This window comes from Eupeodes corollae, chromosome 3 (genome assembly GCF_945859685.1).
Source record: "Eupeodes corollae chromosome 3, idEupCoro1.1, whole genome shotgun sequence".
Classification (NCBI taxonomy): Eukaryota; Metazoa; Arthropoda; class Insecta; order Diptera; family Syrphidae; genus Eupeodes; species Eupeodes corollae.
The window spans coordinates 136,561,154-136,586,546 of record NC_079149.1 but is presented as its reverse complement, the minus strand read 5'-3'; the positions used below and the strand labels follow the sequence as shown (position 1 = coordinate 136,586,546).

At 32.1% G+C, this 25,393-nt stretch overlaps 2 protein-coding genes across 2 annotated transcripts; both read left to right on the top strand.

Annotated features, from left to right (window-relative positions):
• The first annotated feature begins 258 nt into the window (after positions 1 to 258).
• On the top strand, positions 259 to 1,589 carry LOC129950106 (fork head domain transcription factor slp1). The gene has a single exon (XM_056061922.1). The coding sequence runs from the start codon at positions 369 to 371 to the stop codon at positions 1,266 to 1,268; it is 900 nt and encodes a 299-aa protein (XP_055917897.1). The 5' UTR covers positions 259 to 368; the 3' UTR covers positions 1,269 to 1,589.
• Positions 1,590 to 19,299: 17,710 nt separating this feature from the next.
• On the top strand, positions 19,300 to 21,686 carry LOC129952092 (fork head domain transcription factor slp2). The gene has a single exon (XM_056064520.1). It carries the CDS (start codon positions 19,954 to 19,956, stop codon positions 21,238 to 21,240), a length of 1,287 nt encoding a protein of 428 aa, XP_055920495.1. The 5' UTR covers positions 19,300 to 19,953; the 3' UTR covers positions 21,241 to 21,686.
• Positions 21,687 to 25,393: the final 3,707 nt, after the last annotated feature.

Genomic DNA, 25,393 nt, shown 5'->3' with positions numbered 1-25,393 from the left:
CGAGGGATTTCTGTTTGCGAAACAATCGGACTCTGTCTGCATACAAATGCTCTGCCAACGACTAATCGACCAATCGCGTCATGCCTCTGCATTCTCTACACTACGACCGACGTTACACAAAAACAAAAACAAACAGAACCAAGAACCGGCTAAACAGGCAGCCTAGTCCGCATGGCCATGGATAGAATTCCGTGAGGCACAGATTAGGGCGGAGTTACTGAGGCGTTGGTATAAATAGATGGACTTGCAGCTGACAGAATCAGTTTCAAGCAGTCTCTCAAGTTGTGAACAACGGTAAAATCCTAGTTCAGTGACAGTTCAAAAAATATCAATATCAAAGAAACAAATTGTGTAGACTTTTAGTGAAAATGGTGCAAAATATGTCTGGTTTGGAGTTTAAGACAAATTTCTCAATCGATGCAATCCTCTCGAACAATGTTAAAAAGGAATGTATTCAGGAAGTGAGTGTGAAAAAGGAGAACGTGTTGGCAGCGAGTTTTTGCGACGGCGAATTAACTTCATCATCGGAGGACTTTGAACATCCATCGAGGACCAGTACACCGATGAGCAGTGTAGCCGAGTCGCTATCGTCTGGTGAAGACAAGATCGATGGGGAAAGTTGTGATGGGGATGGTGACGGTGATGCTGATAGCAGTGACGACAAGAAAGATGGTGACGAGAAGAAGCCTCCATACAGTTATAACGCCTTGATCATGATGGCAATTCAGGATAGTCCCGAACAGCGCCTGACTTTGAACGGTATTTATCAATATCTGATGAATCGATTCCCATACTTCAAGATGAACAAGCGCGGTTGGCAAAACTCTATACGCCACAACCTAAGTCTCAACAAGTGCTTCACCAAAATTCCCCGCAGTTACGACGATCCCGGCAAGGGCAACTACTGGATTCTGGACCCCAGTGCCGAGGAAGTGTTCATTGGAGAAACCACTGGCAAGTTGCGCCGCAAGAACCCTGGAGCAAATAGATCCAGATTGGCAGCCTACCGACAAGCAGTCTTCTCACCCATTCTCGGAGGTTATGGAGGTGCTCCCCAATTCAGTGCATCGCCTTACAGCAACTATGTGGGAGCAGCAGCAGCTGCTGCCCTCTACCACCGCCTGGCTCCACCATCCTACCATGCTAGTTTCCCCGGACAGAACCCATACCAAGCAAATCCATACGGCATGTCCATGCAGCAAGCAGCAATGAATCCCGCAGAAAAGCTCCAGCGAATGCAATTCTTCAACAAATACGGAACCAGTTAAATCATCGCGTGATTCCTCCTGGGAAGCCATTTTGAATGGCCTCTTTGCCGAGGCCATATTGATGTGATCAGTGATCAGCCTTGTTGTGACAAAGTCGTGTAACTCATCCACCAAGTGGGAAACCAAAACAAACGGGTCCACATTTAAATGACCGATATTATAGATGAATAGGGGGGCGGAACAGTCCTAAAAATTCACTCTGCAGGCGAGTCCGTTGTGATGCGTTGATGGGAACTCGTCCACTCAAAAAAAGAGCAACAAACAAAATTGTAACAAAACTTTTCTTTTGTTTATTAATAAATAAATTTATATTCAAATGAATTTTCTGTGTTTCGGCTTTTTTCTTATTTCTTTTGATACAAAGTTCGTTGGCTGGTCTACATTTCTATCTTTAGCGTTTTGTTTCCATTATTGAAAGTGACATATCTAATGACAGATCCAGCTGCGCACTGCTGCCCCGCTGGGTCTCTATAGTTCACAGGTATAGAACAGAACAACCGAAATTATGGGGTTGTTTCTATTTCTTCTTGTTTGGAGGATCGTTTTTCTTTGGTTTAGTGTTCTTTTTTATTTTGTATTTTCTAAATGAATACAAGACAACTATATATCGAGTGAGGCGTCACCTTCGCCGCACTTTCTGACATCTCAATTTCTCATTTAGCGGCGGCAGTTGTTTGATCCTAGGACGGGACGCAATATACTCGTTTAGAGATGGTCAAAAGGTTGGATTTTTAATTTATTTGTTTATTTAAAAAAATATTCATAGTTCCTTTCTTTTTCTGAATCTTTCGCTGGACACGCCTTTGAATTCTAACAAGTGCACACAGACATTTCTATAATTCCTAATTCCTAAAGACTTTAAAGCGATTAAGGCTGGTAAATACATTTGGAAATTAAATCTTTCTCCGGGATATACATTTTTCTAAGTAGATCATAACATTTGAAATAATTGTAATCTTTACACATCCCCCGATATATGTAGGTACCTACGGACAGTCTCTATCGACTGTCTCTCTATTTTAAGCCAGATTAAACGGCAGAGATTTCCTGAATTGGATTCATTTCACAAATCCACTTATAATCTATAACCTTACTGTGTACTCGTTCAGGAAGATCCGAATTCGCTTTTGTGGTTCAATTGTGTAACGCAGCCAAAGGTAGGCAGAGGTATCTTTATTCAAAAGCGGGAAATAAATCCACTCAACCACTTTACACAGTATACAAGGTAAGTTTTGGAAACAATGTAAACGGTGGCATGCAGAGTGCTCGAAATGACATTAACAAGGTTATCTTCTGCTTGGCTTATGTACTTTAGAAACTTTTGTTATAAATATACGAGTACTCGTAAGCAAACAACCATTTTTGAGTTTTTCAAGAGTAAGTAAAGATCACATGTGAATTAAGGAAGGTAACCGAGCAGAAAAAAGTGGATTAATTGCTTATGGTGCTACGAAGAAGACGACGATCTATTGGCAGATGTGTTTACTTTAAATTACTCCTTGATTGTTCTGTAATAAAGAAGAAAAAAAAGGATTTGGAAAGAAATGTTATCATTTAAGAATCACCAAAATCAATGCTAAGTTCTCATTTAATGTTATAAAGTATTTAATGATTCAAGATTTTAGTTTTGCAAAATATTAAAATTAAAGACTTATCAGAAATTGATCACAATTTTTCACAACAAGTTTTCTGTCGATAGTTAATCATCTATGAACTAACCACAAGTCAAGAGTCAGCTCATAAAATACAAAATGGCTGTTAGTTAAGCTGTCTTAAGGGAAATCATATGGAAATTAGTTGAGCCATCAGCTTTTGTTGTTATTTCATCATCATTCATCAGTTGTTTAATAAGTGCATTGAACTATCAAAAATGTCTTGTTTTCAATTAAAAACCAAGAAAAATTATACCTTAATGGAAAAATTGATTAATTAAGAATTAGTTTCTAACTTTAGATAAATATTTTTTTACGAATAGTGAAGAATAAAGGGTTGTCGTTTTTCTGCTATTTTTATAGAAAATTTTTAATTATTTCAGTATTTTACTTCAATCAATCCTATGTTTATTTATTCATCAATTAAGGAACAAAGTTCTCTTATAGACTAATAGATAAATATTTAAATATAACTGCAATAATATATACAAAAATAAAAATAATATATAAATATAAACAAACGTCAAGTAGATGTAAGTACATTTAAAATCATACATTTTAAAAGTATCTTTAGTGCAAATTCTAAAAAAGTCACTAAATTTGAGAAATCGGTTTATTACAAACAAAGTTAGATATCTATGAAATCGTAAAAAAGAATATTATCTTTGGAATTAAAACTAGGAACACGAATATATATACACATGAGAACAAGAAGTTGAGTTACTAAATATGATTAGTAAGTAAACTTCTTATTAAAATTACATTTGCCAAACTCTGCATACCAAATAAGAGACATCTAGTTTAGTTTCATACGATGGAATAACAATACTCCAATGAAGTTTATAATACATAAACATTGAAATATTTGTCTGGATTTTCTCGATTCTTTCAATTGAGTTGTTGTGTGTTGCAATACTCAAGCAAAATCGAACGAGAGAAAAATAAAGAGTTTTTATAAATCCTAACATTTGGTTCGATTTATTTATAAAGTCAATATGAGGAAGAAAAGAAAGTTAAGTATCAAGGATAACACCTAAATCCTCCCTTTGTGCTACACGATCCAATATTGAATTATCAATTTGATACTCGTAAAGGATTGGATAAATCTTACGAAAGCAAGACATAACTTGGCATTTTGAGATATGCCAATTTATTTAAGTCATCATTTAATAAAACACAATCATCACAACATTTAATACAACGATTTAGTTTAAGGTCGTCCGCAAAAGGAATACACTGAGAATTTTGAAAAATTAAAAGCAGGAACATTAAAGGGCCTAAGTGGCTACCCTGAGGGACACCAGATGGAACCAATATTTGATTAGATTGATATTCGTCAATCTTAACGACTTGAACTCTAGATGTTAAATAAGATTTCAACCAATCCAGAAACTTAAAATGAAATCCTAGTTCCAAAAGTTTGTGTTAAAGAATAGTATGATTAACGGGGTCAAATGCTTTAGCAAAATCAATTAAAATTATATCAGTTTGACGATAAGATTCAAAATTATTTATGATAAAGTTAGTCATTAATGCAAGATTAGGTGGTTGTAGACCTTCCAGATATAAAGCCGTTTGGAAATCGGATAGAAAATATATTATTTTCTCTTTCTCATTTTCTTCTTAATTGTAAGAATTGCATCAAACTAATTGATCTGTCATAACTTCAGTGCATAAATATTTTGAGATACAGTATTTTAAAAACAGTTATTTGATCCATACAACATTTCGAACCCAGCCTATTATGACCATACAGTATCATACAGAATTTTGACCATACGAACAGTTAAGTTGGACAATAGTCTAGAAAAAATAAAGGTTACATCAAACCAAATGCATCCAGTTTCTCGGAAAATGCATTTTTCTTTTGTTTTGTTATTGTGAAAAAAAAATAATTATGTAGAGAAATGGGAAGTATACAACAACAAAAATAAGTCTTCAATTGAAAAATTACTCTTAATCTGCAGAAGCCTGCTGAAAACCTTGGCGCACAATTTTAAAAGACCAGTTCTATCGGAGTCAGCATTTTGCTCGTTAACAATTTTCTAAATATTTAAATACGGTAGCGGGTAGAACTATTGTTTTTCACAATTCTTTATGAGGAATATTCTGTATGAAAGTTTTTGGTCACAATTCTACTTGTTTCAAAAGGGAGCAGGTCGAAATGCTGTATTTTAAAATACTGTAAGGTCAAAATTCTGTACCATACTGTACGATACTATGTGGTCATAATACTGTATGGTTAATATTCTGTATTTCAAAATATTGTACATTTAAAATACTGTGTTTCAAAATGCTATATTGTCAAAATACTGTATCTCATAACACTGTATTACCCTGGAAGTTTTGACAGATCAATTTGTTTGGTGCAATTGTTGATAATGATAGAAACAATTTATGTAAAAATGTGAAACAATTAACTATGAAGAATAAAATGAGATAGTAAAAATGAAAATATATTTTTTTGTTTTTACTATTTCAGAGAATAAATTATCAACATTATTGTTGAAGGGAGTATAATAGAACATTATGCTTATGAAAAATTATAATAATGATGTTTTCTTAAAAAAAGTATTTTGTTTTAAAAAATCTGTATTTCAAAATGCTGTAAATAAGGCTAACAAATAAAAATCATTTTGATAATGTGCGCACTTTTTTACATTGTCAAAACGATTCGTATTTTTTAGCCTTATTAAAAGCATTTTGAAATACAGAATTTTGCTATAGATAAATCTGAAATACAGAATTTTGAGATACAGTATTTTGAAATACCGAATTTTGATATACAGTATTTTGATTATGCAGTATTTTATACAAACGGTATTTTGCAATACAGTATTTCGACCTCAACCCGTCCGTTTCAAAATTCTATATTTCAAAATAGTTTTAACTTAGAAGAACAAAACACTTTACCTATGTTGAAATACTGTTTCTCCAAATTTCTTTTAACAAAATACTGTATCATACAAATTTATTTTTTATCAGAATTTAATAAAATTTTATACGAATTAACAAAGATAAACAATTAAAAAAAGTCAAAACATTGATATGTTCATGAAAAAAGTCACTTATAACTTGAAAACTAGGCTTCAAAATGCTACGATTTTTCTTTTTCAGACTTTTCACGGCATTTTGAAGTACAGAATTTTAACCAAGCACAATTTTAAAATACAGAATTTTGTACTGCACGAACAGAATTTTATATCATAATCAATTTTGACATACCCATGGTATTTTGAATACAGTATTATGACCCACACAATATTTCAACCCCAACTCTTTTGAAATGTACTACTCCTAAACTTGAATCATTTCCTAATTAGTCAAATTATAATTCCTTAGCGTAACATATCCAAACTCTGACAGTTCGTGAAAAAACGGATCTTTTAACATGAGTTATTAGAAATTCAGAAGTGTCAAGGATTGAGCAAAATACTAAAATTAAAAATAGAAATTTGTGTAGCTTAATTTTATAAAATCATTTAAAATAAGAAAATCGTCTATTTATTGAATTTTCGTAACAAATATGATTCTTTTAAATAAGGCGAACTTTATTAAAACTCAAGGGGAGAGTTATAGCTCATTGACTCGTTTCATTAAACATTTAGTTTCTAGATTTAAAATCGATTTAAAAAAGTAAAATTTTTAATACTATATTTTCATTTTTACTTTAATAAATTATATTTTATTTAACACAGAACTTTTCTTGTAGTTCATATTTACTTTTTTCATTGATTTTGATTTTATAATTCTTCTTTCAATCATAAACTGTATCCTTAAATGCTTGAATTCAATTTTTCGATTCAAAGATAGAAAAATTTAATGTACGCTATAAGCGACCTGTGAAAAAATGTCGATGAATAAGGAAGGTTTTAAATAGCTTCTATTTATGAACTTGTTTTTTTTCAAAATCAAACGAGGCTTATGAGGTATTTTGTTTCTTTGGGACTTTTTTTTATAACTGCCCCACTGCGTAATTTTAAAAATGATTACATTGAACTACTTTGACTATATGTGATCAGAAAAGCCATGTCTTAAACTAGGTTGAATTTCAAAATATTTGTAGCCCAAAATCAAAGCTAAAAATGAGCCCCAACATTAATTGAAAATGTTAAAAACATTTCAATCACAATTGTCCCTTACAAAATAATTTTGGCTTACAAAAAGAAGAGGTGAAACACTATTACCAGATTTATTGTGATAAGATGATGATATCCTCATCAAAATGCCATTCTCGTTATCACCATTTTTAGCATTGCTGACAGCCAAAGCTAAATATTAAAGCGTTTGGATAAAAAAGGAGGTATGTGGCATTTGGAACATTTGGAAATATAAGGACTGAACATTTTTCAGAGTTTTTTGGGTATTGCAATCTCAGAAAAAGTCAATGAACAAATAAAACAAGAAAAATAATAGATTTTTATCAATGTTTATTATGAATTCGCAGCCACTTTAACCGAACCTAAACTATCAATGTGACTTTAAAGTTTTCGCTCGGTATCCTCATTTATCGATAAAAATAGGAAAATGTTTCAATTGTATAGCGAAATATGCTAAAATCAAAGCTTTTTAAAGATTTTCAGTCCTTGTATTTGGGCAAATACTTGATTTACTTTGATACTGTCAAAAGAAAATGTCTGTCAAACATTTAAAAAAATATATCTCAATTTCTGGAAAACAGCCCAACATTGTAAGCCTGAGTATAGCTTCGACCTTTTGGTAAACTTCAGGTCTTACAATTAGTATAGTGTGTCTCTGTTTTTTCCAAAATTTGGTATTTCAATTAATGAAATTCAGAACTAATTTTAATAGAAAAGTATTTTTTGATAATATGTATTATTAACATAATCTGAAAGCTTTTGCCATATACTGTAACAACAGCTTTTTTTTTCTTAATTTCGAACAAACAAAAATAATTACAGTTTTTAAAATAATGTTATGTTGAATTCTTATGATTTAAATTAAATATAGTCTTCTCTACATTTAAAGCAATTTTGGTTATTGGTGAAAGCACACCAGATATTTCTATAGTTCTTCCGAAAAAGGGCTCTATGAACTTCTTAAAGAGACTAAGTTTTTTTTCTGAGATATTTTTTCATAATTTCGGTTAGATGCGTTTTTAAAAACGTGAAAAGATTCATGATGAATGCCAAGTCTTACTATACACAACAACTATCAAAACTTTTCATGCAGCTAAAAAAATACAATATTTACTTAACACTATCATTTTATTCTTTTTCAATTACGTATTTTCAAAAACTTGTGAACATTTCTTGTAATTAATTAAAAGGTTTAACTACTGCTTTTAGTACTTATTTCATTCCAAGAGATGACGAATTTTGTTTTTCATTTTATTAGAGATGCAAATAATTGTGTCTCTGTTTTAAAATGTGTTGCTAGTTTTATTCCACCACTGTATTGATTGGATTTGGTTGAGGCAAAAATCACAATATTTCGATTTTGATCCTATATTCTACAATTACAAAAATATATAAACATGTTTACATATGTGTACACTATATACACCTACATAGAATTTTAGTTCCCAAAACTATTATCATACTCACCCCCAGAATTTCATTTATAGTTTTGAGGGGTGAGTCCTATCCTAGCATCAACGTACATATAAATTATTATAGGCCATTAACACTCGAAAGTACATTTTATACTATATCCTGCTCTCATACACCCCTGCACACTTGGTTCATTATTTTGCCAACGCTGGGATTAGATTTAACGCCAGTCGTATCTCGAATCTCGTAACTCGTATATCTGAAGAGCATGATTTCTTTTAAATTGAACCAATTAAATGCAAAAGCTTGCAGCGTGGGCAAAACTGGTTAAACAAAAAGCACAAGAAAACCCGAAGGCCTTTTGATGATGCGATGCCCATGGGGACACCACGGTGTCAAGAACTGTCATATACACAAAAAAGGGTCCATCATCATCGCACCGCTTGTTTTACCCTTTGCCATTCATTAAATTTAACAATCAATATCAATCCCTATGAACCATGGAAATATTTCCATATATACTTTGGCATCGGCATCTGTATCTTTATATGTAGCTGTATCTTTAGCCCTTTCGTATAAATAAATATGGATGGCAATTAGTGCGGAAAATAGATTTCCATAAAACTCGAAATAGTGAAATAGGTGGGTGTTGTTTGCATTTGCGTCGCTTAAGCCCCGCGCTACCTGGTGATAATGGAAACTTTGTCCCTTTTCACATTCACGTTAAATGCTTTTGCGCTGCCGAAGAACTCTTTTTTTTTTTGAATACTAGATAATCCGTTTATGAGTTTGACCGTGTGTCGTCCTTTTTCAATATTTTGAAGGTACTTGTGCATATTTATTATATGAAAACAACTACCATCCATATATACACATAGAGGGAGAGGACAATTTGTAAAATTTAGCTACTGTTTCAAACGAAGGGTTGTTTGCACAAAACAATGAAAATTCAGAAGCCATGAGCAATGTTTTTAGTGCAACATGCTAATCCTGTGGTTAAGCGACTATTGAGCCTACCCAAATAAACGATGAATTCCTGGTATTCCGTAAATAACATTCATATCTTTTCAATGATTTGGTCAAGGTAGAATTTCTTCATTTATAAATATATCTATAAAGGAACAGAACGCGCCAAAAGGGTTAACAGCGAAATAGACCAAATTTAAAAAGGCACTAAAATTTTGAATTTTGCCTTCACTACAATAAGTGGAAATTTATTTTTAAAACAAAGATAATCCGCAAGGAAGTATCAAAAATGTTTTGTTCTCCTATTGAAATAGAATCTTAATAGGTAGATACGAGTACATGTTTGCATAGGAGTTGTCCTTTGAGAGTTATTTAAATTTATTTATTTCTTTATAATATTTTACAAGGTGTTGTAAAATTTTATGACTACTGCAAACCATATTGGCAATACACAATAGAAATGCACGCACAAATTAAATAAATTTTGTATGGGCTTCCGTTCAATTAATACCACATGTCGAGGTATATTTGCAAAACATTTAAATTAGTTTTTGAATTTTCAACCAGAAAAATAGAAGAAGGTATTCACTAAGAATAGAGCGAAACCTTGTAATCTTAAGCAGTTTGATTTTTAGATATTTCATTATAAATCGACCGGGTTGATTAATTCCTAAAATAAATGAATGAACAATTGAGAAAGTTTTTTGACATATTGCAAGACCTTAAAATTCCAAGGATATGATATCAAAAAAAGTACCGATAAAATTGTTTAAGTCTTTATTTCTTAGGGGCCAGATATAGCTTTTATTGGGTTTCATCATTAAAACTAATCATTGGCATTATTTTGAAATATCGTTTATAGCTATCATTGAAAAAAATCCTGATTGAAATTAACCCGACATTTTTTCTGACAAAACTGTAATATTGAATTCGATAGAATTTGCATTTCTTATCAAAAGAACAAGCGGTTAAATTTACATTTCAAACATTTTTCCAGATTGATTTCAATGATAGCTATTTGTATTTCATATTCAAAAATTTACGTTTTGTTACATTTTTATCTATCGATGTCCTCAAAATAGAACTTTTTAGTATAAATATTCATTTTCAAAACGTTTTCTTTTGTTAAAAATTGTGTTTAGTTAGTGAGTTCTAATAGTACTCTTGAACTGCCGAAAAATGTTGTTGATTCGAAGCTAATTTGGGCTTCAACTTTAACTTCAACCTCACGCTGAAACACTGCGTCTTAAGCCAAAATAAGAACCTATTTTTAATTCACTGATGAACTCAAGATATAGTTTGCAAGAGGATCTAGAAGGTTCAGAAGATAAATCACAAAAAGTATCTTTATGCAACTTAGGTAAATAATCCAAACTTAATTTGCATAATTTGTTAAGTACTGTAGAGCAAGCCGAAGTTTCTCTTAAAATTGGATGAATGAATATTTCTATAAAAACTTATGAATAACGTGCAATTAATGTAAATACATAATATAAAAAATACACACATAATCTGTTGAATTTTTAAATAAAGTAGGTAGGTAGAAAAAATATATAAAAATTGCACACAAAAAAAGACGATGTTTTTACCTGAATTTTACTAAATGGCATGCGGTCTGCATTAACAACAGCTCATAAAACAATTAAAGTTCTTTACACAATTTATGATATGTCATATTTTAGTAAATTTTTATAACATGCTATTAATTTCTTTGTATGACTTGAATGGAGATTTTATGATGAATAAAACAATAGTTAATAGTATAGACAATAGTTTTTTTGTAAAACAAAAACTTATATTACGAAATGTCAAAAAATGTGTAAAACTAAAGAAATTTAAAATGTCTTCTTCTTAAGCTTAAAGAAGAACAATTTCACATAATATTCTGCTGTTTTTTAGATTAAAAAGAGAATTTGAGAAAGTTAACATCAGTCTACATATTTGTATATGATTTATTTCGTCAATAAAGTTACATAAGAAATGAATGTTCTTAAACTTTAAAACTTATGCCCATGTTCTGCATTTCACTTATTGTGAATACACTTTGCGAAAGTGAATTTGGGTGTTCACAGTTCGTTATTGTGAATTGGATTTTCGAACATGCAAATAGATGTTCTGTATTTCTATTTTTTTGTTACATTTTTTGAACGCATACAAATCACATTTTTTATTTCTGTGAATTGATCTTTGATAGCTTCCTTCTGCTAGAAGCCGGAAGGTTGCATCAAATTTTTGAATTGATAGAATCGATGAAGGTATTATAAGAGGTTCTATTTCCCTTAGAACATATAAAAAGCATCCTTGCTTAATGTAAAATAACAATACAAGCTTAAAAGAGGAAATCAAGAATTTACATTATTTATCATAACAATTCTACATAATTTTCACAGACTTTAGACTGTGTCAGAATCCAATATATTTGATTTGTCTCTAAAAATTCGTCTTCTAATTTTTTCTCTTCAATTCTGCTTCCTTTGTTCACCTAAAATTGCCAATAATATTCCACCCATCTTCAAAATTGTAAGAATTTTACTTCAGAAACAAAATAAAAATGGATAATACTTCAGTTCTGACAGTTCGAAGTTTTCGAAATCGATAGAATTGAAGAACATGTAATTTAATTTCACGCGAAATCGAAAAGTGATTTCAATTCACTTTCGATCCAAATTTGGGACATGGGCGTTAATCAACAAAATGTGAGTTCTTACTTTAAGAAGCCGTGTTTTAGCGATTGGAGTAAATTATATTTTATTTACAAAAAGTTCAATATGTCTTATGTCTTGACAAGATCAAAACCATTTAATGCAATACAAGAATAATATTAACATATTGAAAGTAAAATCGGACACATAAATTTAAAGTTTAAAAGGTGCAAGGATAATTTAAATTTGTAATCATTAAGTCCTTATTATAAATAAAATTAGCTTTAGAAATTGTTTGGTATGTTTGAAGTGAAACATTTATTTTTAAATCAAAAACAACTACAAGATCTTTTTGACTCAATTATCTTTTTAAACGATTAATTATTTACACAAAACATATATCATTGAAAATTTTTGCATTCATTATATAGTCCATTTAGCATACAATAAGTATTTTTAATATAAAATTCAATCAAGTAAATCATTTTTGAAAAAAATTAACAGAAGTGGTCTAAGGTAGCTGCCCTGGGGTACACCAGAAAAATTGTTGATTTTGTTTGGAAGCACATTACTAATTTTTTCGTATTAGTTATGTCCAGCTTGAAACCTATGAAACCGTATTAATTTGAAGTTCTACCAAATTTGACACTTTCACAAATCAGCTAAAAGAAATTTCTTGGGCTAAAATTCGAACAAGTTATTGTCAATCTAGCACTCAAAAACCGATGTTAATATACATAAATATGATTTTTAACCAAATTTTAAAGTTTATTTTGAACAACTGCTTCAAATACTTTGGGTATAAACTGCCGCCCATAAAATAAATAAGTAAATAAAATAATAAATACTAAATAAATATATATAATAAATAAATTAATTGATTACAATACATAAAAAAACAAGTAGATAAATAGTTGTTTAACTCACATATAGGTAAATAAATAATAAATAAACATTAAATCAAATAAGCAAATTAAAAGAATAAGTTAATATCACAATTTAAGTAAATAACATAATTTAACAATTTAGAAAAATAAAAGGAAAACCAAATATAAACAATAAATCAGTAATTAATATTAAAAATAAGTAATACAAAACAAGATAAGTTAAATTACAAGTTTTAACACAAAATTAAAGTAGTTTGTTAGGATATACATAAGTAAAGTAAAATCACATTTCAATAACAATGAATTATTTAGCTTTTCAATTCTTTTACAAATTTTTTCAACATTTGCTCTTGCATGCAAGTCCACTTTAGAATAATAACAAGGAAGATTAAGCATAATTTTAAGCAATTTATTTCGCGATATCTGCAGTTTTTTCCCACACACTTCCCCCATATTTGGCAACCATACAAAAGAATTGCCTGAAAAATCACTTTTTATTTTATTGTCGTTACTAGGACCGAACTTCCTATTAATAAAGGTATAGAGTAGTTTTATAGAAATACCAACTTTCTTTAACGTTTTTTTCAATATGTTCTATGTAGATAAGTTTTTGGTCTAAGCAAACCACTTCTACTAAAAAGATAACTTGTACCTTATCAGCATTTAGTTTTTATTTTCCATTTAGAATAATACTGAGTTATTAGATCGATTAAATGGGTTAAATTTGTCCCTATATTGAGACCAAATTTATGCGATGAAAAAATTCCAGTATCATTGGAATATCGGACGTATATAGATATTGAAAAGGAATGGCCAAATATAGATACTTGTGGAACACCATGTTCAACTTGGTAACAATTTGACGAACAGTTATTAACATAAACACTAAAACACCTATCACACATGAAACTTTGAATAATTTGTTTTAAATAAGTTGGAAAGCCTAAGAAAACTAGTTACTGTACCATTCTATCATGCCACTCAGTATCTATATATATCTATAATATCTAGCAAAATCAGTCCAGTTGATTTACAATTCTTTTTCAGATACTGGCATACTCGCAACACTTGGTGAGTAGTACTGTGAAATTTTCTAAACCCATATTGTCCATTAGGAATAATGTACAATTGATCAGTAATTTCTAATATTTTTTCTTTTAAAATCCTTTACAAAATTTTGCTGACTACTCAACAAACTTATTAGTCGATTGCTTTGTGGAAGTTTTAAATTTTCCAGGCTTTGGAATAGGTATAACTTTAGCTGTTTTCCAAAGCTTGTGAAAATATTGTGTTTTTTTGCATAAATTGACCACAAAGACTAAAAATACAAGCCCAGCCGTTTTTCAAAAGAAATGGTGCAATGCTTTCTGGTGCAACTGAGGAGCTGTTTTCTATTATTATAGAATATAATATAATTAGAATCACTAAACATTTGAATTTAATTAATTTTTAAAAAAATAAAACAAATATTTAGAAAGAGGCAAAGTATTTGCATTTTTCATTTGGATTGTTAGAAGAAACGCCATTATACAACATATAAGATGGAATTATTGGAAACATTCTTAAAGAGAACAAAATCTGTTAGAGAAAAAAAATAACGTCAAAGAATTTATGTTTTAGGCAATTAATTTGACCCTTGGTTTCAATCCTTGCCACTGCCACCTAAAAAATGTTTATCCTCCAAAAGTGTGTTCTTGCCATGAATTTATTTTGATTCGGCATAAGAATTGTAGGTTACCTCCATATCTGACATGACACGTAAACAGAAATGGTTGAAATTTGTAAGTCACTATAGATTGTTCTAGTCCTCTACGGATTGTTGCGCCACCTAACTTATTTTTATATAAATAAACTAGTCAAACGTCATTGTGAATTCTAGGTTTAGGCGTGTTCAGCAATAGACCTAAACACTCTCGGACCGTGTCCTGTAATATCGCATAGTAAATATTTAGCTATAAACGATACAAAGAAAATTAAAAGAATTGAAACGTAGCTTTTACCAAAAATTTAAATTAAAGTTTAGTATACGCGATTGGAAGTCTTCCAATGTTTTGCAAATAAATTAACCCAATTTTATCTGTCAAAAGTGACAGAAAAATATAAGCACCCAATTTTTTGTATTTTCAAATACTTAGAAGATTTTCCATTAATTGGATATTGGATGATGTTCTTGCCAAAAACATCATTTAATTTTTAATTGGCAGATATTTTTTTGACCAGGAAATCACAACAAAAGATTACAGAATTTTGAAAAAAAAATTCAAAACTACGAAAATGGAAAGAAGTAAGATGGAACAATGTCCGGTAAAATAACGAAAAAGAATGTTATACAAAGAAAGTTGAAAAGGATTGGACGCATTGATAAAATGCGAGGAATAAATGTAAAATTCAAAATCTCGTACTTTAAATTCTTTAAGCCGATACTGGTTTTGCACGACGTGCTATTTTCATTTCTAAAATAAATGTCCTGTCATCTTTCAAGAAAATTGTCTTCCAATGAGTATAACTATTTTTTTGTTTTCTAAAGTCTACCAACAGTGTAAATGGACAATTTTTAATTTGAAGACACAAAATTGTCGACAGTTGCTGATTTTCTAGCAAACAATAAAATTGTCAAATATTGGTATAAGCTTAAGTTTATACAAAAACCAATTTACTTAAAGATCTGTAAAACTATTTTAGAGGCATTTTATTCGCAGATATAAAGTATGACAATCAACATTTAACAACGTTTTAACTTATGGAACCCTGAAGTGTGATCACTTTTCAAAATAAAAATACCCAAACTTATCTCTTTACACAATTCGTAAGAACTTATGACCTTATATGTAATATTTCATGTAAATATTTAACGAACAACCAGAAGTCGCTTTTAATATTTAAAGAAAATTATGATCCAGAGTCTTTCTTATAAATAAATAATTTACTTTATGCCACAACACTCATCAGTGTGCGGTGTCATAAATCCTCTAACCATCATCACTCAAACTCCTCTAAAACCTATTTATAAGAATTTATTGTAAAAATCAATATTTTAACAATAAATTTGTTTTGTATTTTATTTAAAAACCCCTAGAATATTTTCAAATAGAACATGCTTCAAAATTATTTTGTCCAAAATTGTTTCCATTATGTTTGCACATCAATTAATAAAACTAAAGTAGAATGTGTAACCATCATGATGGTCAGCATCATCATCATCATCTTCGACAACAACAAAATCTGCGGGCTCATGAATGAACTATTATAGAAAACTCTGATTTATTTCAGGACACATTATATCAACAACAATAGTGGACAACATTAAAACCATCACATCACATCAGATCAATTTTATAGAAATGGAACTATAACCATCCAACGAAACCATCAAATGAAACATTCAAAGATCCAACGCCAGCCATCAAACGACCACAAAAGTTCACTTAATTCGTCTTAATTGAAAAACGGGTCAACAAAGGCCACTGCTCAATGCATGTAACTAATTAGAGAGTTTCCTCCGTCTCAACGAAATGTTTCGGACAATAATGAATATTCATTGCGGGAAAGTGTACTCCATAAGACTGACTACGACACGACTTCGAGAATGTACTGTAAATAGTCATTCACAGAATTAGACGGGTCTTATTCTAATCGAATTGACTTGAGGAGCAATTATTATTTTTCTTTCGTTTTTAAATGTCGTTACAGTCATATCCATAAAAGTGCTTCCCGTATAATATGTTATGTGCTCTATGTTATGTTATGTGTGTGGACACGCCACCGCTTAGAGGTTAAATATTGTCATTCTTAACACTTGGGCCGTAATTAGATTTGATTAGGTTAATTGGTGGGTCTACTCTAAAGTATAGTCGTACTATGGTTTTGAACAGAGAGAGAGCTCCAGCGAGGCTGAACTTTGCGAACGTGACTTATGTTCGTTTATAATTCATAATTTAATTTTTATCTGGGGTATGCATTATGACCCCCTCTTTCTCTCTGTTATGAGAGGTCAAAACTGCCAAATAAGCAAATTATAAAGAGGAACAGTCATCGAAAATAAAAATAAAAATAAAAATAGTGCCTAAGTACACAACACAATAATATTAATATATATGAAAACAATTTGAAGTGCAAGTGCAATAACAAAACCACATGAGGAGGCAACTACAGCCATTTTGTAAACAAAAAACTCCGCACACACTAAGCCATTCTGTTATCGTCCAAAAAAGGGCAGCCTATCGAAGGTAAACATAAAAAGTCTCCACATTCCATCCATTGGATGCAGCTCTTCTAAACTCCCACCACAGCAGCTTCGTGTACACAAGCGTCAAATGGTTGCGCGCACCACCAAACAAAACCAAACAAACACATCACATCCACATCCAATTCCACCCAAATCCATATCCATCTCCATCTTCATAACCATTCTCTAACCATTCTACCTTTGCTTTCCATTTGCATAGACAATCCGTCGCGACGGCCGGCGAGCGGCGATTTCCGGTGCAGCAACAAAGTACATACCCCACCATTTTAACAGCAGTATCGCTTCACACTGAATTTATACCATGGACGTAGCTAATGAGAATTGGTATGGGGTTCTCTTGACTTTATTAACAAAAAATAATATTAAAAGAAATACTCCCAAAATTGATAATGAACATGAAGTGATTTTCTAGAGGTCTACAAGTGACACAGAATGTGAGACTTTACATGTTTCCCGACACAAAAAGTTGTTACCCCTCATAAAATTATTCTTCAAAAAAATACAACAGTTTGACAAGTGTTACAGAAGAATTGACGTATATAAAAGAAGAGTTGACATTTGCAGATATGGGCAAAAAATATACCAATTTGACGTACTTGACAGTTATTGCAAAGCCTTATAGAATAAACAGACCTTAAAATAAACCAAAGAGTGATGTCTATATAGCGCCCAATATAATTGAGTTTCTTCTAAAACTTTTTAATATCAAATCTAGTCCAACATTGATTTCGACTTTCGAGTTTAAAATGTTCCGATATTTTATTTAAATGTCAAAAAATTTATTTTTATTCAACACTATTTTAATTTAACTGACATCTAACTTTAATTTTTGAAAAATCCTAAACCGTTTGTGATCTAGTTTATCCATTAAACTAGTTTTGAAGAGACTCAATACTTAACATTGGCAAAAGTGTTGTAAAAAAGAGCCCAATATTATTGAGTTTCTTCGAAAATAGTTTAATAGCAAATCTAGTTTAACATAGATTTCGAGTTTAAATTGTTTCGATATTTTATTTAAATGTTAATAAAATTATTTTGTTTCACACACTATTTTAATTCAACTGACATCTAAATCAAATGTTTGAAAAACCCTAAGTAAGCCAGATGATCTAGTTTAGCCATAACACTAGTTTTGAAGACTTAATACCTAACATTGTCAAAAGTGTTATAAATTTCTCTCACTAGTATTTCAGGCAGGTTTTAAACAAATTCGAATCGTTAAATGAAATTTTTGAATTGTAAATTCCAAATTTGTCTACTGTGTTGAAAACACCTTTTGTTCCTAATTTTGAAGTTGGCTGTAAATAATACTATACAAAACATTTTTCACAGTTCAAATAAATTTAGTTGTCGGCTTAAATGTCTCGGACAGTGTTCAGGTTGCACTTTTTTTGAAAAGGCCTTTTTTGACAATTTATCATTTATCCAGCTTCCAATTATTTATAAAAACAAGTAAATATGTTTTCCGTACATTCTTGTCTCTTTTCAACTATAAAATAGAAATGAAAAACAATTATGAGACGTAACTTCAAAAGATCCTGATGTGAACACAGGCTAAAAAAAACTTGTTTGATTTCAAAGAAACTTTATTGTCGAAAATACACAAATTGACATTTCTGTTAGAAATGTTCTCAATGTTTCGTTAAAGGTCATAATGAAACAAAACTAAATTCGAAGTGTCAAAAAAAACTTGTAGAACTGTCACTGTCATACACACATGAGACATCAAAATATCTACACTTAAAAAATGGATTTATTTAATCAATAACAATTTGTGGCAAATGATTTATTCCCCCTAACCAAACTCTATTTAACAAAATTCTGCTACGTTCATGACAATAGCCACCCACTGTCGCAGTGCAGGGATACCCGATAAGTTGGCTCAACAACAACCAACAACCACCAGAAACAAGTATCCACTTCCACACACAGTAGCTGTGTTTTCTGCTTGTATTCGATTGCTCAACGCAAGCAGCACCCTCTCTATAAAATATTGTAAACTACCACCACCTACCACCATCACCGCCATCGCCATCGCATTGCTATCTACTCCTATGTATACCTAAAATACTGTCGTCGGAACAGTCAGTTTGTAAACTCTCGACAATAATTTACAGTACACACGCATCACAAAAGATCAGAACATTGGAAAACATTTGTACGCCAACGTGAGCTGACAACTTGCCGAACTGTTGTAGAACTAGAAGCAGCCCCGCAAGAACAACAAACAGAAACATTGCGGTATACCTACCTTCCTATCCTTTCAATCCAGGTAGTCAGCAGAGCCCCAGAGTATCAAATACATCGGCACAATATCTCATCGAGTTTGGGTGAAGGGAAAGATAAAGAAGAAAACCCGCTTTTGCGCAAAGACTACAAGTAACGCCTATTTTCAGAGACTCTCCATAAATGGAGAGATTTTGAACACATTTCATTGGCTGCAATCCAAGGAGTGGTTTCACAAACTCTCCACTCGAACTGTCACAATCGAACACCGTTGCGCGACCGGCACCACATCAATCCAGTTTAGTCTACGAAATTATTCAGAACGAATTGGTCGCGAACGCTTTCTGAGTTTTTCTCGATCGGCCACCATCCCCCTGAACGCGATATGTGATATTAATCCAGTATTCATCTTAAATCATAACATATGCTAGAGCTAGTGTTTTCAAACAATTCTCCAATTGGATTATAGAGTGTCAAAATAAATGATTTAACTGTGAAACGAAAAAAAAAGAAGTGTTGAACAAGAAAAATAGATTCTACTTGACAACCACCCATGACAATGGTGAAAATTGACGGTATTCAAGCTACACCGATTCACCATCAAACGCATTCTTTTCACCATCATCAACAAACTGAACTTCCGCATACCCCAATTTTTAGTATGGCCCGGACGCCTCACCTCAAGTCGAGCTTCTCGATCAACTCGATATTACCCGAGACTGTCGAAAGTAATCGCGGCGAAATGGATCGGCACACTCCGACTCCAGAGCACTGCCCTGGATCGCCTTTGGGCTCTGAAGAGCAGGATTTATCCGACATCGAATCCGATTTAGACGTGACGAGTATGTCACCTCCACCACCCATTGACGGGAGCGAGGGAAGTGTGAGCAGTCAGCAGAACGACGGCGGGGATAACGAGAAGGATGGCGATGATAAACCAAGCGATTCCACAACTGACAAAAAGGGCAACGAGAAGCCTCCATACAGCTACAATGCCCTGATCATGATGGCGATCAGACAGAGCCAGGAAAAGCGACTCACGCTTAACGGCATCTATGAGTATATTATGACAAATTTTCCCTACTACAGGGACAACAAGCAAGGCTGGCAGAACTCCATCAGACACAACCTCAGCTTGAATAAGTGTTTTGTGAAGGTCCCCCGCCATTACGATGATCCCGGCAAGGGAAACTACTGGATGCTTGATCCGTCGGCAGAAGACGTTTTCATTGGAGGATCAACCGGAAAGCTGCGTAGGCGCACAACTGCAGCGTCTAGATCGCGATTAGCTGCATTCAAACGCTCGCTCATTGGCCCCATGTTCCCTGGGCTTGGCTATCCCCAATTCGGGCAATTCTTATACCCTGCCGCAGCAGCGGCAGCAGCATCCGCCCCATCACTTCTAGCCAGCATGTACAGTCGATATAATCCCTTCGTACCAAAATCACCCGGACTTTCGCTGCCAATGTCCTTCGGCGGAGCGGGCGTCCCTCCTGGGATGGGTTCGAATGCCGGGTTCCCAGCTAACATGGAACGACTTCTCTCCTCACCCTCTCACCAAAGTGGCGCGCCAGCGCCTTCACTTCCGTCCTCTGCCGAACTCTATCAACGCCTGCAATATCAGCAGCTTCTGCAGCAGCACGCAGCCGCCGCAGCAGTTGCAGCCCACCAACGACAGCAGCAGCAGCAACAACAGCAACAGCAGCAACAAAACGCTCACCTCCAGCCCCTGCAGCTTTCCACACATCACGGCCAAACCAGCCCCTCAGCGCCGGTTTCGCCGACGGTACCACAGGGCCCCATCTACAAGCCAGTTACAGTTGTTTCTCGTAATAGTTGAGACTGCAAACACTTATCCCGTGATGACAGTTGCTGCTGCGCACCCGATAGACGCTCCCAGTGGCGCCGCACTCTGTCACCACCAGATATTCCTTGTTGTGTAAATACATAGTTCATAAATCTTCTAGTTTAGTATCTTAACTTAATTATTAATTTATTTGTTGACATTTAATTATTATAAACGAAACGAAAAACAAAAAGAAAACCAACAGCTTTTGTATGAAAAAACAAAACAAATAACAGTACTGGTAAAGCTCTCTCCTTCTTTTTAAGACAGTTCTATTGTAAATAGTTCTCTTATCGTAACAGCCCGTAGTTAGAATAGGAAATTAATTCAAAGTCATTGTGAACTGATGAAATTGTTGTAAACGAAATCCTCTAATCCGGAAAAATACGGATAGCAGATTTAATAATAAAAATATTTCAAAAAATACATACAATTAAAAACGGATGTTCTTTTTTTTCTGTTTGTTTTGTTTTTCCGCACGAAGCTCAAACTTCGAAGTGCTTTCGAACTTGTGCGATTCTGCGCGGATTTTTCTTCCAGATTAATTAAGCCTGTTAAACTTACATACATTTGATGATGAATATGGTGCAAGGGTGATTTAATAAACCAATAAAACATAGAATGTTCTTACACTATGTTCTCTTTAGTAAGGCGATAAGATTACCATCAGCAGAACGCGCCGCCATCCATCGCCATGCCATCCACAAGCACTTGCGCTGCGCTGGCTGTACAGGCTATTTTTTCTGTCAATTAAGAAGCGTGTTGGTGGCGGCGCGCTCTAATTAAGTTGACACATGCGACCAATTGAACAGGAAGTAATTGATAAAAAGAGATTTTTTCAGTCAGAGTGTTGCACGACAACACCCACACATAATTTAACAGAAAACAAGAAAGTAGTTGATGATGATTGCGTGTTGCACACACCACACATTTTGTTTTATGTTTTTCTGTTTCTGGAACATGGAGATATGGTGCGGGACTGCGCGAATAGTGACAGCTTCAAATCGAATTGTGCATCCGCACTTGGGTTAAAATCTAAAGTATTACTTTGCCACACATCAGACACTAGGCTCTGTCTGATGCTGTACCAGCATCTTTATGATCTGTTGTTGAAATGATAATAATTTATGTTGTTTTGAGTTCTTCTTATTTTTTATATGATAGTCTAATTTAAGTGCAGGAAATTAGATTAAGACTTACTTCGCAACACTAGATTCTGAAGTAGTATATTATGCATGGAATTCCATTTTAAAAAATAACTAATAACAGAAAAATACGATACTTTTATAACTATAAAATAACACCCTTCCATACAGTATCACCCTAATACAAAAAAGAGTTATACAACCTTATTTATTTTATATTTGACAGTTCACATTTATTCATTTGACGTTTAATCATTGTAATCTCATTCCAACTTAAGAAAATAAGAATTTCTGCCTCACTTTCAAGTGTCAACATAATTCAATTCATACGGTTTCTTTGAACATGTCATTAAACCCAAAATTCAATTTGTAAGTCTCTCAAAACAATTAACGATTTCCGTTCCACACGTGAACACACAAACTGAAGTATATAGATTTCTTTAAAAACACATACCTAAGTGTAAATCAGACATATTACAGCTTTTTTCAATAAATATTCAAGCTTGAAAAAATACATATTTCAATTACAGATAAAAATTGCAAGCAAAATCATATTTAAGATTTACATTTTTTCAAAAACACTTTTAGCAACTAATTTTCTTTCATACTGATAAAGAAATTGCTCCTCCGCAAACAAATTCATCAACCTCTCTGGTGAAAGTATCGCGAACATTTTCAAAGTTTTAGTAAAATGTAAAAGACATATTACTAAAGTAACTTAACTTACCAATTTTTAAATATAACTTATTTTTATCTCACAATCACCAAATATCTTCTCCAACTTTTAGTAGTTTGTCCATAAGAATTCTAAATTTCTGACATTTCAAATTAATTGAATCATTAACTAGAGTTAGGTTTGTTTGCATTGTTTTTTTTTTAAGGAACTGACACTGTTAAGACCTGTTCAGATGCACCATTTTTAATAAAAGGGACTTAGTAAAAACAAAAAAGAAAATTATTACTAATTTAGAATATCTTATAAATCACTACATACGAGTATTTAAAAAAAAATTACAAATCCTTTAGCAATGAGTTCTTTTAAATTCTGTTCATATGATTTTTGCAAATGGCGGCAAATGTCAATTCTTATCTGACGTTGTTAAGCAAACAAAACAAACTCTCCAATATCAAATTCTATTATCAAGAACTTCAAAACTATAAGCCTAATGAATAATTATCATATCTTTGTACGTTATTTTGTACGAAATGAATATTCCAAAAGAAATTATTAAACAAATTTAAATGTGAAATGATAAAACTTCCTTTTGAACATAAAAACAAACACTATACAAAATTTTAAATCATTCACCTCATTTAACAATATTTCAAAACAAATATTTTTCAATTATTGTATTTCCTTCTATCAGTTTGATTTTTTTTCTTCAAATTATCTAACTTTTGAAGTCAACATATTATTATTAAACGAAATAATTTGTATGATAAATGATAAACAGATTATTGATAAATTATTCCTATATACTCGTAGGCATATACTTATGTATATAATTTGCATTTTAAAAAATTTAAGTTTGCTTGATTGAATCATCTTTGTCTATACATATCTTTTTTTAATGAATTTAGAAAACTTATTAATGTCAATATTTATGTTAATATATTTTTAAAACATTTGTTCAGATGCTCGATATATAAAATTATTGGTCATATGAATTCATGATACAGTTAGAGTTAGTTTTAATAATAACATTTCCGCTAATGAAGTTTTTGTGTGTATAGTTTTGTTGTGATTAATACATCATTTTCTTAAGATTAAAACGTACAAATATAAAATAAATTAAACCGAGCACATACTTCGAAACACCACGCCGTAGTAGGTTATTTTGAACTACGTATTTCAATGGTTTTGTATCTCATTTAATTGAAAGATTAAGATTGGATAAATCCAAAATAATTAGTTTTTTAATTATTAGACAATTATAAACGAATTATCGAAGAGTAAAAATACATTCGCAAAGACTTAAAAACTATTTTGAAATCAATAAATTTAATAATAATTATTTAAAAATAAGAAGTGAAAAATTTGCTTATCACTTTTACATGACGAGATCTCGAAAACACTACTTAAAAATTTAATGTAGCCCAGCATCCGAAACTAGTAAAAGCATAGCAAAGCAGTTTTAATTCTTGTTTTTTAATTAAACTATAGTGATAGGTAAACATTCAAATAAAAAGTTAATTTACGTGTTTAGGTACCTAAATGATACTTAATATGTATATGGATTTTTATATTAAATGTTTTAATTATGTATATTTGATTTCCTATTAACGCGACGACGACATTATGAATAGGGCAAAGTTTTAATTTGATTGGTTTGATTTTAGATAAAAATATGTTTGAGATGATTATGTGAATTGTTTAAGATTTTTAATCTTATCGTAGACTGATTGTGTTAAGTCAATGTAAGCGTGTGTTTTAAAATAATTTGACACCAAAAATTTCAATCTTTTTCGCCCTTTTTTGATGAATTTAATATTTCAACAATTTGAGAATAGGCTTTCTTTTCATCGCTTTTAATTTGAACAGCCTTTTTAGGCGGTTCCTTCTTAGTATGGTATTTTCTGTGTTTTTGGGTTTGTCTCTAGCAGATGGATTTTTGCAACTGGGCAGCCTCTATAGCTTGCCGGGTGATTACCGTTGCAGTTCACACATTTTGTTTTCTGATCTTTGCTCATAAGACAATTTTTAGTTGCATGTTTTCCTTCGCACTTTACACAAGTAAACTCTCGGTTGCAGTATTTTTGGGTATGACCAAAATCTTGGCAACGTTTGCACTTCGGAACAACTTTAGATTTTCACAGTGGTTCAATTTTGACAGCTATGCCCAAGATTGATCTTACTTTATAAATCTCCTCGAGACTTTGTTTGCAGTCAAAAGTAAGCATAAATAAAGGCAGTAACCTCTTACTTGTCATCGATTCTCGAGAGGAGTTTTTAATTGTCTCATTCTTAAATAGATTGACTGCATCAAGGGCTTGGAAGCAGA

Coding starts and splice junctions, on each gene's coding strand:
- LOC129950106 (XM_056061922.1), top strand. CDS start 369: ATGGTGCAAAATATGTCTGGTTTGGAGTTTAAGACAAATTTCTCAATC.
- LOC129952092 (XM_056064520.1), top strand. CDS start 19,954: ATGACAATGGTGAAAATTGACGGTATTCAAGCTACACCGATTCACCAT.